We start from the raw sequence: 13,780 nt of genomic DNA, 5'->3' as shown, positions 1-13,780 counted from the left end.
TAGGTCAAAGTCTCTTAGTCGTTCATAACAATGGGTAAGACAAGGTTGTGATGTGACTAACTGTGATGTGCGGCAAAAGGTTGTTGAGCTTCACAAAATGGGAAGTGGCTATAAGAAAATAGCACAAGCATTGAAAATGCCCATTTCCACCATCAGGGCAATAATTAAGAAGTTCCACTCAACTGGAGAGGTTATGAATCAACCTGGAAGAGGACAGGTGTTTATATTGTCTCAATGCACTGTGAAGAGGATGGTTCAAGTGGCCAAAAAATCTCCAAGGATCACAGCAGGAAAAGAAGTTAGTTGCGTCTTGGGGTCAGAAAGTCTCCAAAACTACAATCTGATGCCACCTACAAGTTGTTTGGAAGAAAAAAGCCTCTACTCTCATCCAAAAACAAACTCAAGCATCTTCAGTTTGCCAGACACTACTGGAACTTCAAATGGGATCAGGTTCCATGGTCAGATAAAACCAAAATAGAGCTTTTTGGCAATAAACATCAGAGTTGGTTTTCCCATATGGCTACCAGGCGCACTTGGTAGCCATATGGGAAAGTGCTGGATGCCCACGGTTAAATATGGTGGTGGTTCTTTAATGTTTTGGGGCTGTTTTTCTGCCAGAGGACCTGGACATTTTGTTAGGATACATGGCATCATGGACTCTATCGAATATCAACAGATATTAAATGAAAACCTGACTGCCTCTGACAGAAAGCATAAAATGGGCCATAGTTGGAACCTCCAGAAGAAAATTATCCAAAATATACATCAAAATTAACACACAAGGTCTCGCCATGGCCATACCATTCTCCTGACTTGAAACCCATAGAAAACCTGTGGGGTGAACTGAAGAGGAGAGTCCACCAGCATGGATCTCAAAATTTTAAGGATCTGGAGAGATTCTGTATGGAGATCCCTTGCCATGTATTCTCTAACTTCATCAGGAATTATAGGAGGAGACTCAGAGCTGTTATCTTGGCAAAGGGAGGTAGCACAAAGTATTTTTTTTGTTGATAAACATGTGTTTTGTTTGCAGTTGTTTGATATCCATGAGAGCAGAGTATTTTTTGTGATTTTTTAAAACAAAACATCAAAAGGTTAAACAATAAAGCAAATTTTTCACAGCCTTCTTTGCTCTTATATACCAAGAGTGCCAATATTAGTGGAGGGCACTGTATGTTTAAAAATGCCACAGTTTTTGTATGATACACCATCTCATTATTTCAAAATTATACTGAAATAATTCATAACCATTTCACTGCTAAATGGATGATCATGAAAAAATGTGCGCGCACACATAGGTTACTATTACTATAGTAAAGGATGTAACCATGTGTGGACATAAGCGCCAGCTAAAATACACACTGTAAGTAATATGGTCTAATTTACATTTTTGTGGTAAATTATTATTTTTTAAAATTTAGTGTCGGATGTTATTTTAATTAACAGTATTTTATCAGCTTCCTTCATTCACACTCAAGTGACCTCAAGACAATAGGTAAACTTCATCTTAAACATTTCACCATAAACATTTCATTTTGATGAACTGTGTGGGAAATTTATGCTTGAGATTCTGATTTTCTGATCTTTCAAACCCTTACGGTATCTCCCATGCTATCTCCATTGCAATTGGACAAATGAGTGCATGACTGCATGGTATTTCCCACATTTAGCCTACTCGGTGTGCCCATGCATTGACATTAGTGTGACCCATTTTATGGGTGGTCAAATTTATATTGACATTTTCTTTTCAAATAGACTGAGCAATGTAAACTATTTTTCACTATTAAAACTTAGTAGTATGTGACAATTTCAAGAGGAAAAAACAAGTACACCCTTGGTCTTAGAAGCTAGCATTACCCCTTTAACATAAATAACTTATTGTATCTGTTTTGCATAACTGTCCACCAGGATTGTTGGAAATTTTGTACACTCTTCCATGCATTATTCTTTCAGTTGGAAGATGTTTGATGGTTTACTTGCATGTACTGCCAATTTCAGCATGTACTGCCAATTCCAGTCCCTGAAGCAGTGAAGCAACCCTAAACCATAACATGTCCACCACCGTACTTCACAGTTGGTATGAGGTGCTTCTCCTGAAAAGCTCTCTTTAGTCAGCACCAAACAGGTCTGCTGTTACGGTGGCCATACAACTCTATCTTACATTTGTCTGTCCAGATCACATTATTCCAAAAGGCCTGGTGTTTGCCTATATACTCATTGGCAAACTGTAGTCTTACAAAGGCTTTTTCCTGGCATACCACCTGCAGGTCAAATTTGTGCAATCTCTTTCTGACTGTAGAAGCATGCACTTTCACACCAGCAGTTGCAAGACTTACTAGCAAATCCTGTGATTAAATTTTGCTTAAGAATTAAACATTCTTTTTGCATCGGATGGTCTGCTTTTGGGCTGAATTTGCTGAGATGGCCAGTCCTGGACAAATTGGCAGTCATTTGAAAGACCCTTCTCGCATGTTGTCCACTCATACAATCATTGGACTGTACTGATGGGAATTCTGTCTTTTTTTTTAGTGAATCATATAGAATAATTTCTTTGATCAGACTATGATTGAAATATGATTACATGGGATTAAATATGATTACATGGGATTACATGGGATTACATAATAATCCCATATATTATGTAATCCATTAGGCCCAATCAAAAGTTAAAATAATCTGAGTGATAAGAAATGTTTTAATCCATCAAAGGCCAATAATGCCTTTGAATGTATTTCAATCATGATGAGAGAGTGACTTAAGGTTAAATCAGCATTTAAACATGACTATTTTGTAATAGCACATGGAATATTTTATTAATCAGAAAATAATAAGTGAATATTCATGTAGGTGAAATTAGGACAAATTGATGTAACTCTTCTGGGAAATCACTGAGCACACATTTCTCACTCCTAGTTTGTATCTTTTTTAATACAATTGAGCCTGTCCACTGTATTTTTTTTTTTTTACTTTTAGCTTGGAATTTGTTAGTCCTTAGCATGTATCCACTATTATTGCCAAGCTTTACAAGTGGTCCATTGTTCAAACTGCAGGAGTTATAAAAATACAGTATATGCACATACTGATAAGACCACCTGTTTTAGAAAAGATGCACCAATGTTCAACGACGTGTGTGTTAATTTGCTAAAAGACTTCCTTTATACTCTTATCAAATAACATATGGATGAGCTGTTGAGAGTCTTTGTTTTGAAAGTGTATAAAATAGTGTATCAAGATGGAGTCCGGCAGTCACTTTGCAGACCGACTCGGCTCTTGTTACTATGGTAATAAAAGTCTAATTTCTTTTTGCCATCAAAAACCTCGAGACTCAGAAGTCTTTATTTTTGCTGGAGACAATCAGAACAGAAAAAAGAGTCACATCTTTCGACTGGCTTTATTACAGAATTTCATAAATGTATGGATTTTAAAGAAGATTTATCCTGATAGTCACTTTCCAAATACACTACACTACATAAATGATTAAACAACAGCAATGCAGTCTAACCCTATTCTCAGTTATGCACAGTTGACAGTGAAGTGCATATTATCTCTATAGAACTGGCTTTAAATCTTTATCATGTGCCAAAACATTTTAATACGTCTCGGTGCGTGCAGTTCAATCCCAGTTGTAATGTATGTGGTTTCTGGCATTAGAGAATCATGAATACTACGGCAACCCTAAGTGGCCATACATTATAAATTTTTTCTTTCTTGTTTTCTCGTGATCTCGAGTGAATTTTCTCGTGATCTCGACATAACAAAAGTTTTTAACTTGTTTTCTATTGATCTCGACTTTTCTGTGTACTCAACATCCATCATCCCAAACTCAGTGGGGGTTTTTAATGGGTTTTTGGTTAAATGACTGAAATAAGGTTTGTGGTTAACATAATCTCAAAATATGTTCACATTCTATACTACGACATAAAAGACATGAGTAATACCCCACTTGTGATTTTGTTAAGATAGTTGTTAACAAGTGGTGAAATGGGACTACAGAGGTCGTCGGGGACATTAACTGTCATCACACTGAACAGGACAACTCATCTACTACAGCCTCATTGTGTTTATAATCGCACTCTTGCAAACTATTCCAACTCAAACTTTCCAACTTGTAGATTTGCCGATTTATAGTATTTTCCAGTTGTAGTGGTCTTTAGATAAAGATTGAGAGTTGTCGGAAGTTTAGTGGAGTTGGTCATGTGACCGTCGTGTAGTTCGTTTAACATTTTTTTTTATTATTATTATTATTACTTCTGGCAATTATGCTTAGGCTTCATAATCTTATTTTAATGAACGAAACATGTAAGAATCATAAATTGTTGTTGGTTACAAAGCTTATTTTCTGCAATAATCCAAAACCCAATGGGAAAAAAAAACTCTTATTGGCTTTTGTCGAGGGAATCAGGGTGATGCTAACTTCTGGGTTGGTTGTACAAAAATACCTAACTGATGATTGATGATTTTCACATTAGTGTCCAACACTTGAGAAGGTGGCACACATCCCTCTCTCTTAATGCAGAGACAAAGTCCATCTCTACAGCGGGCAATTATTATATTTATGATGGCGAAGATGCCAACGTGCATGTAACACCAGTCCCATTCACAAAGCGCCAGATTTTCTCACAATAAAATTACGTTGTGAGAAAACAACTTTTGTTATGTCGAGATCAAGAGAAAACAAGAATGAAAAAATTAATAATGCATGGCCGCTTAGAGCTTCCGTAGAATACAGAATTGCTACTGAGGCGTGATGTGAATTTTCAGCAGACGCGGCACTTCTGACACGGCTCTTTAGACATACGAGTCGGTTCTCAACCTTCACCTAAAAGAGTCAGCTGTAAGAGTCGATTCACTCGCCAAAGAAAACATCACTAGTCCAATCATGGCGAATGTAGTCCTCGAGTTTAAGGCTTCTGTTGGTGACTTAGAGCCCAAAGGTTGCCCAGTGCTCATCATTGGGCAGCTCGGATACTTGCAACAAATCAACTGGACTCAAGTTAAAGGGAAACTGCTGCCGGTGGTGACCAAAGAGGCAAGAACCGCTAGCATTAGCATTAGCCCATGACAAGAATATCAGAGCTAGGCTAATTGACGTTATATTCAGTATAACATGTCAGTTATATAGGGTGCTTTGTGTTATGTTACATCAGCTACATTAAAATCATTAACTGCATCGATTATTGTTACGATTGTAATGGGTACTGCATTGCTGGCCAAATATTGTGATCTGAATGAACTCTGATCCTAAGTAATTAATTAGGACTAGCCATGGAGATACGCGAAGACTGTAGCTAGGACAGGTTAGCCTTCCGTTTAGCTAGACACCGCGGAGAAGCTATCCGTGCTTTAGCGATTCTCGGTCAGTCATCCGCGTTTATGTCTATGCGCATATATATCCGACGTTACGGTACCTGATAACGCCAGCCTCTCCCAAAGCCTAGGGGGCACGATGACAGCTCATTTGTAAGAGCTGTGGTGTTCGCGGTCATATAAACTCAGCTCGTATACAAAAATGATAATAATAAAAAAGCTACAACTTTTCAATTCAAAAATTGGACTGGATGTTTCAAATTATCCACTTCCATATGTGTTAGATTTCTATGTATCCCAGGAATCTCAGATTATGCCTGTCAGATCTTCCGTCATGCCTTCCAGCCTCTTCTACAATTACTTCTATTAACTTTTAGTTCTGTGCTGCTATGAGCTAGAAAGTGTGATTTGCCACAGAGCATTTCAGATCGATCTGGGGAGCCTAAGTGAACACACACTGACACATGCATGCTGAAATAGACATCCGAGTTTATTCACGCAAACCAAGAGTATTTATACACACTGACTGCGTTTACATGGACAACAATAATCCACTCTTAATCTAATTAAGACCATAATTTGATTAAGAAACTACCATGTAAACAGCAACCTTAATCTAATTATGGTCATAATCTAATTAAGCTCTAATCGAATTAAGACAGGTGGATTACTCCTGTTTTAATCGTATTATGGACGTGCATTACAGACATGTAAACACCTTAATCACATTATGAACGTCGTGTGGGAGTTTTCACCGCATTTTGCGACAGGACACGATCACACACGGCAGTTTTACGTTTTACGGCGAACAAGGGAGTTCGGCTGTGTCCCAAACCGCATACTTGCCTACTATAGGCCTGTAGTGGGGAAAAATACATGTATCTCGGCTACTATATAGATGGTAAGTACACGGTTTGGGACGCAGCCCACGGCTTCAAGCAGTCGTCTGTTTGCACGTATAGCATGACAAATAATTAACTGCACTTAAAGCGTTCGTAAAAATTTAAATAAAAACACCCAAAACTGTATACGGTACCATAACGAAGACCAACTGTATGTTGACACGTGAAATTCTGGAGGGACGTCGGACGGCGTGGCACGAGGACGTAATGACGCAGGCTGTTAATCTAATTATGATCAATAACATGTAAAACGGGTACATGACAGGAGTATTCTAAAAACGACTCATGTAAACACCTTAATCACATTATTACCTTACTTAGATTAAGGTCAATAATTAGATTATTGCTCTCCATGTAAACGTAGTCACTGATAAGAAGCAGTGTGTGGACGGTTTCTACTGGTCCAGGTGTCAGACAGATTTAACATAACACACAGCACATAGTCATAATACAAAATAAATCCTGTGTCATGTTGACACAGAAATACATAATAATATAATCAAGGATAGCAGTTGATCAGCTTATTTAAAGAGGTAATACATTCATCATAGGTATTTGATAGCAGTTCATAACATAAGAGAGTACATGATATAAGAGAATTTCCTTTCAATACGTAAAAAGAGTCAATGGCTATAGTACCATTTCACGTAAATACTCACGCAATACCAAAATAATATGTAAAAAAAAAACTTTAAGCTTATTTTGGTTAAATAAATATTATTTTATAACACTTAAAATTAAAGGCTACCATTTGGAAAAGATTTTAGCCTGTTTGATTACAATCAATAAAGTCATATTACAAACTGATTGTTTTGGCCATATAGTGTTTATTATATAGGTTAACCAAATATGTATTGTGTGTTATATAGGTCAGTGACTAAGTTTTTGATAGGATACATATGTAAACAAAATGTCACTTTTGGGTCCTAATTGGTTTGTATGTTTTCTGTATACAGGTCACATTTGGTGAGTTGTTATTACAAGGGTTCCTCATGTGCTTCAGTATGTCCACTTCTGTTATATCTATCTGTTAAAGTATTTTTCAGGATCTTTTTTCAATACTGATCATCTCCGCTGTCCTGTCAATGAGAAAGAGGTTGACCAAAACACAAATTTTGCTGTACTATTTCTTTTACATGGCAGATTGAGGTCTTAATTTATTTAAATAAAAAATGAAATCCTTCTGTGTGGTAACAGCTTTGTCTGATTATTATACAGTCCCCCATCTGACATTATTGGGACAGCAAGGCCAATTAATTTGTTATTGCTATAGACTGAAGACATTTGGGTTTGAGATCAAAAGATGAATATGGGATGATAGATGGGAATGACAGATAATGATAATGATTGATGATAACATCTAGACGCGTTAAACAACTCATAACATGGCACGTTTGTTGTCAGACCACCTGATTTTTAGGTGATCAAATGTATTGGAACAGATTGTCTTTTAGGAAATTAAAGTAAATAGCACTTCAAATTTGGTTGCCTATTCCTTGTTTGCAATAATTGCATCAAGCCAGCAACCCACTGACCACCAAACTGTTGCATTCTTCTTTTGTGATGCTTTTGCAAGCTTGTACAGCAGTTTCATCAGTTGTTTGTTTTGGGTTTTTTTTTTTTTTGTTTTTTTTTAACCCCTTCAGTCTCCTCTTCAGAAGTAATGGATGCTCAATTGGGTTAAGGTCTGGTGGTTGACTTGGCCAGTCTCAAACCTTCCATTTCCCCCCTGGTGAAGTCCTTTGTTAGCAATGTGTTTTTGGTCATTGTCTTGCTGTATGGTTAGATTGCATGCAGTTAGATTAGATGCATTTTTCTATAAACTTGCAGATAGATTGTTTCTTTAGACTACTGAATTCTGCTACAGCTTTTGTGAGTTACATCATCAATAAAGCTTAGTAAGCCTGTTCCAGAAGCAGCAGATCCTTTATTTCTCCACACGTTTCACCTTTCTGTCACATAATCTTGGTTCCAGAAATTTTGTGGCTCACCCCTGTACTTCATTGTGATTTCCAATCTGGCCTTCTGATTCTTACTGTTGATGAGTGGTTTGCATCTTGTGGTATGGCTTCTGTATTTCTGCTTAGAGTCTTCTTTGAATGGTGGAGTGTTATACCATCAACCCTGCCCTGTGGAGGTCGTTGGTGATGTCATTGACACTTGTTTTCGGGTCTTCTTCGTGGCTTTCATAATGTTTGTCATTAACTGCTGTTGTTTTCCTTGGCCAACCTGTCCCATGTCTAGACATTCCAAATTGTGGTATTGGCTATACCCAATGCAGTGGCGCTGATTGTTTTCCTCTCTTTTCTCAGCTCCAAAATGGCTTTTCTGCTATAGACAGCACTCTGGTCTTCATGTTAGTTTATAATTTTTTTTTAGAACAAATGCAGTCTTTTTTTAACAAGGCTGTTAATTGTTTAAATAATCAATCTAACAGACCCCCAATTCAGATCCAGGGTATAATAAGTCCCCAGAACCCCTTGCTGATCGTAAGCGGTGACAAATGGGGCAACTTGTTTGTCATGAATTGCTACCCATGGCTGTGGAGGAAGAGTTCCTGGTATTTGAGGAATGTGGGTGGCTGCCCCAGGTCCAACACGGTGCTCTTGCTCAGACTTTACATAGACGCGTGGTTGGAAGGGCCCGGGCCCAATCAATCAGCTAGTCAAGGCTGGCCCTGGAGGGCATTGGCTTAGGGTCAATCGAGTAATACGACCCTCTAGTTCTAGTATATCACCCCTGTATCCTTTTGCACTTCAAAAAGGTATTTCAGGTATAGCAGGCACAGAAAAGATGTGAAAAAGTTAAGGACTGGACGGATATTGGTGGAATGCTCCAGGAAAATTAATGATGGTAATTTGATATGTGCTGATATGTTATGTTCCTATTAAGGTTTATCATCATCCGTCGTTAACCAGCAGTAAAGGAGTCATTAGAACCAGAGAACTTCAGGATATGGATGAGGCCGAAATAGCAACTGAGTTGACACAGCAAGGTGTAACAAATGTATAAAGAATCCTGATCAAAAAAGAGGATCATGTTATTAAAAAAGACACCATATCCTTAAGTTCTCAGAGAGAATTGATTTCGGATACTCCAATTAGGCTCTGCTGCTCGTAAAAATAAGCCCATTTGTTATAATTGTGGAGAAGAAAAATTAGCTTGCTCAGTGGATCATTCCACTTCATCAAAAGAAAGTAAAAGAAATCCAAAGAGTGAAATGTACTGAGATGGTGAGCTACACAGAAGCGAATAAAGTAGTTGATAGTACCACTTTTTAATTTAAGTTAATCCCATGCCTCTATGTTAAAACCCACCATGAGTAATGTTGATTGTCAGACAGATTTGACCTGGGTGTATAATGAAAACACACAACCAATTAGGGCTGCAACTAATGACTATTTTCATAATCGACTAGTTGCCGATTATTTTTCGATTAATTGGATGGGCGGGGCAAACTTTCTGTACCTTTTTATTTTTTCAATTTATTTAAAATAAAATTCACAAACTGAGTGTTATAAATATAAACTTCAGACTAAAACTTCACACAAGTGTTTGTCCAAAACACAAAAGAACCCAATACACACAGACACATGCCACAATATATTATTAATTTAGGACTGTAGTTTAATTCAGTGCTTTTTATGCATCCATAAAAAATACATAATAATACTATATATATATATATATATATACTAATAACTACTAGTATTTATGCATAATTTTTTATGGATGCACAAAAAAGCACTGAATTAAACTACAGTCCTACATTAATAATAAAAACTCACTTTCACTGCACCTTGTGGTTTCTGTTAGTCACTGTCTTTATGAATATTATTTTACTTGTTTACTTTTGATCACAATGTTTTAATTAGACATTACAGATCTTACTTACGCTCCCACTGTGTATCAGCGCGTCTACACTGCACGTGATCAGCAACATGGCCTTGTAACAGATCACTTCCGTTATAATAAACAATAGAATTTACACTGCAAATGTGCAAATACAGCATATAATGACAATTAACTTAAATTAAACTAAACCTTTTAAGCAACTCGCACCAGTTTCCCCTGCCCCTTTCACACAGTGGAGCATTTTGGATATAAACATAAGTTGGTGCTCGTGCAGCACTGTTTGATCTCCACGGTGTTTAATATAAAATGCACCCCTTCCTTAAAGAACTTTCTTCCTCAGTCACTTGACGTTTTCGCCTCTGTCTGATGGTGACTGAGGTCATGTTGGGAATAAAAGGTAACGTCGACATAAACAGTAAACTGAAGAAAGTCATTGTCGGTGACTTTAATAATGCTAGCGTACGTGTGACATCATGCGCCGTCGACTAGGAAGCGGCTTATACTTCCGGTTAGTAAAAAAAAGGCACGTGTTCCTTTCGAGACGACATTACCTTTCTAAAATTCACACACTAGATGGTAAAGTGCATAGTGTAAGTGTACAGTATGTCATTTGGGAGACAACTTTAGTATTTACTTTCCGATGTGTGTTTGGAACAGAAGTAACGTAATGGGTAAATGTACTATGTAGGGATGTCACGATACCAAAAATCTAGTAGTCGGTACCGATACCACCAAAAGTACATGATACTCAATACCAAAGTCGATACCACGGTGTGGTATAAAAATAAAATAAAAAAACTCTCCAGGAGGACATCCTCCTCTGGCTGATACTGGCAGAGGGAGAGGGAGAGGGGAAGAAGGAGTGGGGCGGGGGGTATTTTAGTTATCAAACACTGTCTGATAATGAGTGGAGGTGCACTTCTAAATGCACACACACACGTGCGCGCGCGCACACACACACACACACACACACACACCTTATACTCTGAATGCAAGCATTAGTTTAAATTCACTGATACGGTGGCAGGCCAAAAAGATTTATTAAAAGCATGAACGTTTGAATAATTATTAGTGACATTAGGCTACATTTAGCTGACAGGACACGGGCTGAATGGCGATGCATGGTGGACCATTCGGAGGTAGTTTATAACATTGCAATGCGTTAGCGTCATTAACAAATACCTGGCTATCGCTAACATTACATGGAGCATAACGTTAGCTGGTTTCACGGCTACAATGCAGCTGCCTCAAACAAACATAATATAGGACCGTCTTTCATGTGCTTCGCCAAATTCCAGGTGTTTCCTCGCTGTGTTTGAAATGAACGATAGCATCGGTTGCAAACCGGAAACCGATACTAGCTTTCCTCTCTTTTCCTCTCAACGAGTCGGGGCGGAGCTAAACTTGTTAAGCTAAGCTAATCTTCTGTAGTTTTTCCCGTGTGCTTGTAGGCGTTCCTCTTCTTTTTCACCGCTTGTGGACCGACTAAAATACTTGCGCGTATTTGCTGCCCCCGTCCGGTCCGGAAGAATCGCAACCTAGGTACTTTCATTTTAAACGGTATCAATGGTACTGCAGAAAAACAAGTACTGTCACATTTTAAGAATGTTGGTACCGGAGTATCGGTTCTCATGGCATCCCTAGTACGCTGTGCCACACGCAGACTGAGTAATCGATAATGAGATTCGTTGACAACGATTTTCATAATTGATTATTATCGATTTTATCGATTAGTTGTTGCAGCTCTAGTCCTTATGTTCATGAAATCAAGCAAAATGTTTCTCTCTGGAGAAAGCAGACTAATTTCTGTTTTTTATTGGTATTTGTGTAGTGAAGTTATTTATACAAGCATAATTTTTCAGGATAACGTATGTCTGCATGCATAACTAACATTTTATGCTTTGCTTTCAGACATGGCAGTCAGCTTTGAGCAGTCTCAATCCCAACCCTACAGACAGTTGCCCTCTGTATTTGAATTATGTGAGTGTGGCGGCACTGCCCTCTCGCGTAAGCCGTCACAACAGTCCATCCTCTGCCCACTTTCTTACTCGGTTGGTTCGCACCTGCCTGCCTGCTGGCAACAATCGCTGCATCCTGGTTAGTTTCACCTCTGTGTTCATCTGTTAAAACAGATTATTTAGACATGTAATGTAATGTACATACAGTGCTGTGAAAAAGTAAATATCCTTATTTCTTCTGTTTTTGTGTATATCTCATACTAAATTGTTTCAGAAATTAAAACAAAATATAAAATAAAACAAAGGCAATCTGAGTAAACACAAAATACAGTTTTTAAATGGTAGTTATTTATTTAAGCAAAAAAGATATCCAATACCTACTGGGCCTGTGTGACAATGTGTTTGCCCCCATAATTACTAATTCCCTAAATCTATGAAACTGCATTCATAATGGGGTTCAGATGGACTAGATACAGCCAGGCATAACATCAGTAATACATCAGTCTGGGAAGGGTTACAAAGCTATTTCAAAGGCTCTTGGACTCCAAAGAACCACAGTGAGAGCCGTTATCTCCAAATAGTAAAACTTGGCACAGTTGTGAACCTTCCCAGAAGTGATGACCTTTCAGCATTCCTCCAAGAGCACAGCAACTACTCCCCCAGCAAGTCACAAAAGAGCCAAGGACAATATCAAAGGACCTACAGGCCTCTCTTGCATCAATAAAGGCCACTGTTCATGACTCCACTATCAGAAAGACTCTGGGCAAAAATAGCTTCCATGGAAGTGTGGCGAGGTGAAAACCACTGCTAACCCAGAAGAGCATTAAGGCTCTTCTGAATTTAGCCAAAACACACTTGATGATCCTCAAACCTTTTGGGAGAATGATCTCGGGATTGATGAGTCGAAAGTGGAACTGTTTGGAAGACAGGGGTCCCATTACATCTGGAATAAACCAAACACTGAATTCCACAAAAAGAACATCATACCTACAGTCAAGCATGGTGGTGGCAGTGTGATGTTGTGGGGATGCTTTACTGCTTCAGGGCCTGGGCAACTTTCAATAATTGAGGGAAACATGAATTCTGCTCAATTCTGACCGGAAGACTCCGGTCTTCAGTCCATAAGTTTCAACTTGAGTTGAAACTCAAGTACAACTGGATTATGCAGCAAGACAATGATCCAAAGCATAGGAGTAAGTTGTAGTCGTAGAAGTAAGTGAAAGACTGATCTCCAGTTATCGGAAACATTTGGTTGTAGTTGTTGTTGCTAAAGGTGGCACAACCAGATTTTAAGTTTAAGGGGGCAATTACATTTTCACATTGGTGATAAGTGTTGGATAACTTTTTTTGCTTCAAAAAAAAAAAAAGATAGCAACTGTATTGTGTGTTTACCTAGGTTGTCTTTGTCTTATGTTGCATTTTGTTTGAAGATCTAAAACAATTTAGTATGAGATACAAAAAAACAATCAGGACAATCAATACTTTTTCACAGTAGTGCACATATATACATAGGTGTATGTGTGCAGCGTTGAAGTCTATTTCACATAACAGATGTTTACATATAGTCTACAAGAAACAATAATAACTGAATTTACACAGATGTACCAGTTAAAAAGTTTACATAAGCTTGTTTCTTAATACTTTGTGTTGTTACCTGGATGATCACTAGCTGCGTTTACATGGACAACAATAATCCACTCTTAACCCGATTAAGACCATACTTTGATTAAGAAATTACCATGTAAACAGCAATTTTTA

At 38.0% G+C, this 13,780-nt stretch overlaps 1 protein-coding gene across 1 annotated transcript in view; it reads left to right on the top strand.

Moving 5' to 3' along the window:
• The first annotated feature begins 4,767 nt into the window (after positions 1–4,767).
• Positions 4,768–13,780, top strand: part of npepl1 (aminopeptidase like 1) — a 35,281-nt gene continuing 26,268 nt past the window's right edge. Inside the window, exons 1-2 of the mRNA XM_053637963.1 lie at positions 4,768–5,029; positions 11,976–12,161. Coding sequence (XP_053493938.1) covers positions 4,880–5,029; positions 11,976–12,161 — 336 coding nt within the window. The 5' untranslated portion in view covers positions 4,768–4,879. The remainder of the gene's footprint in view (positions 5,030–11,975; positions 12,162–13,780) is intronic.

Source organism: Ictalurus furcatus, chromosome 12 (genome assembly GCF_023375685.1).
Source record: "Ictalurus furcatus strain D&B chromosome 12, Billie_1.0, whole genome shotgun sequence".
Taxonomy (NCBI): domain Eukaryota; kingdom Metazoa; phylum Chordata; class Actinopteri; order Siluriformes; family Ictaluridae; genus Ictalurus; species Ictalurus furcatus.
The sequence above is the reverse complement of the archived record's forward strand: the minus strand, read 5'-3'. Positions and strand labels throughout refer to the sequence as shown.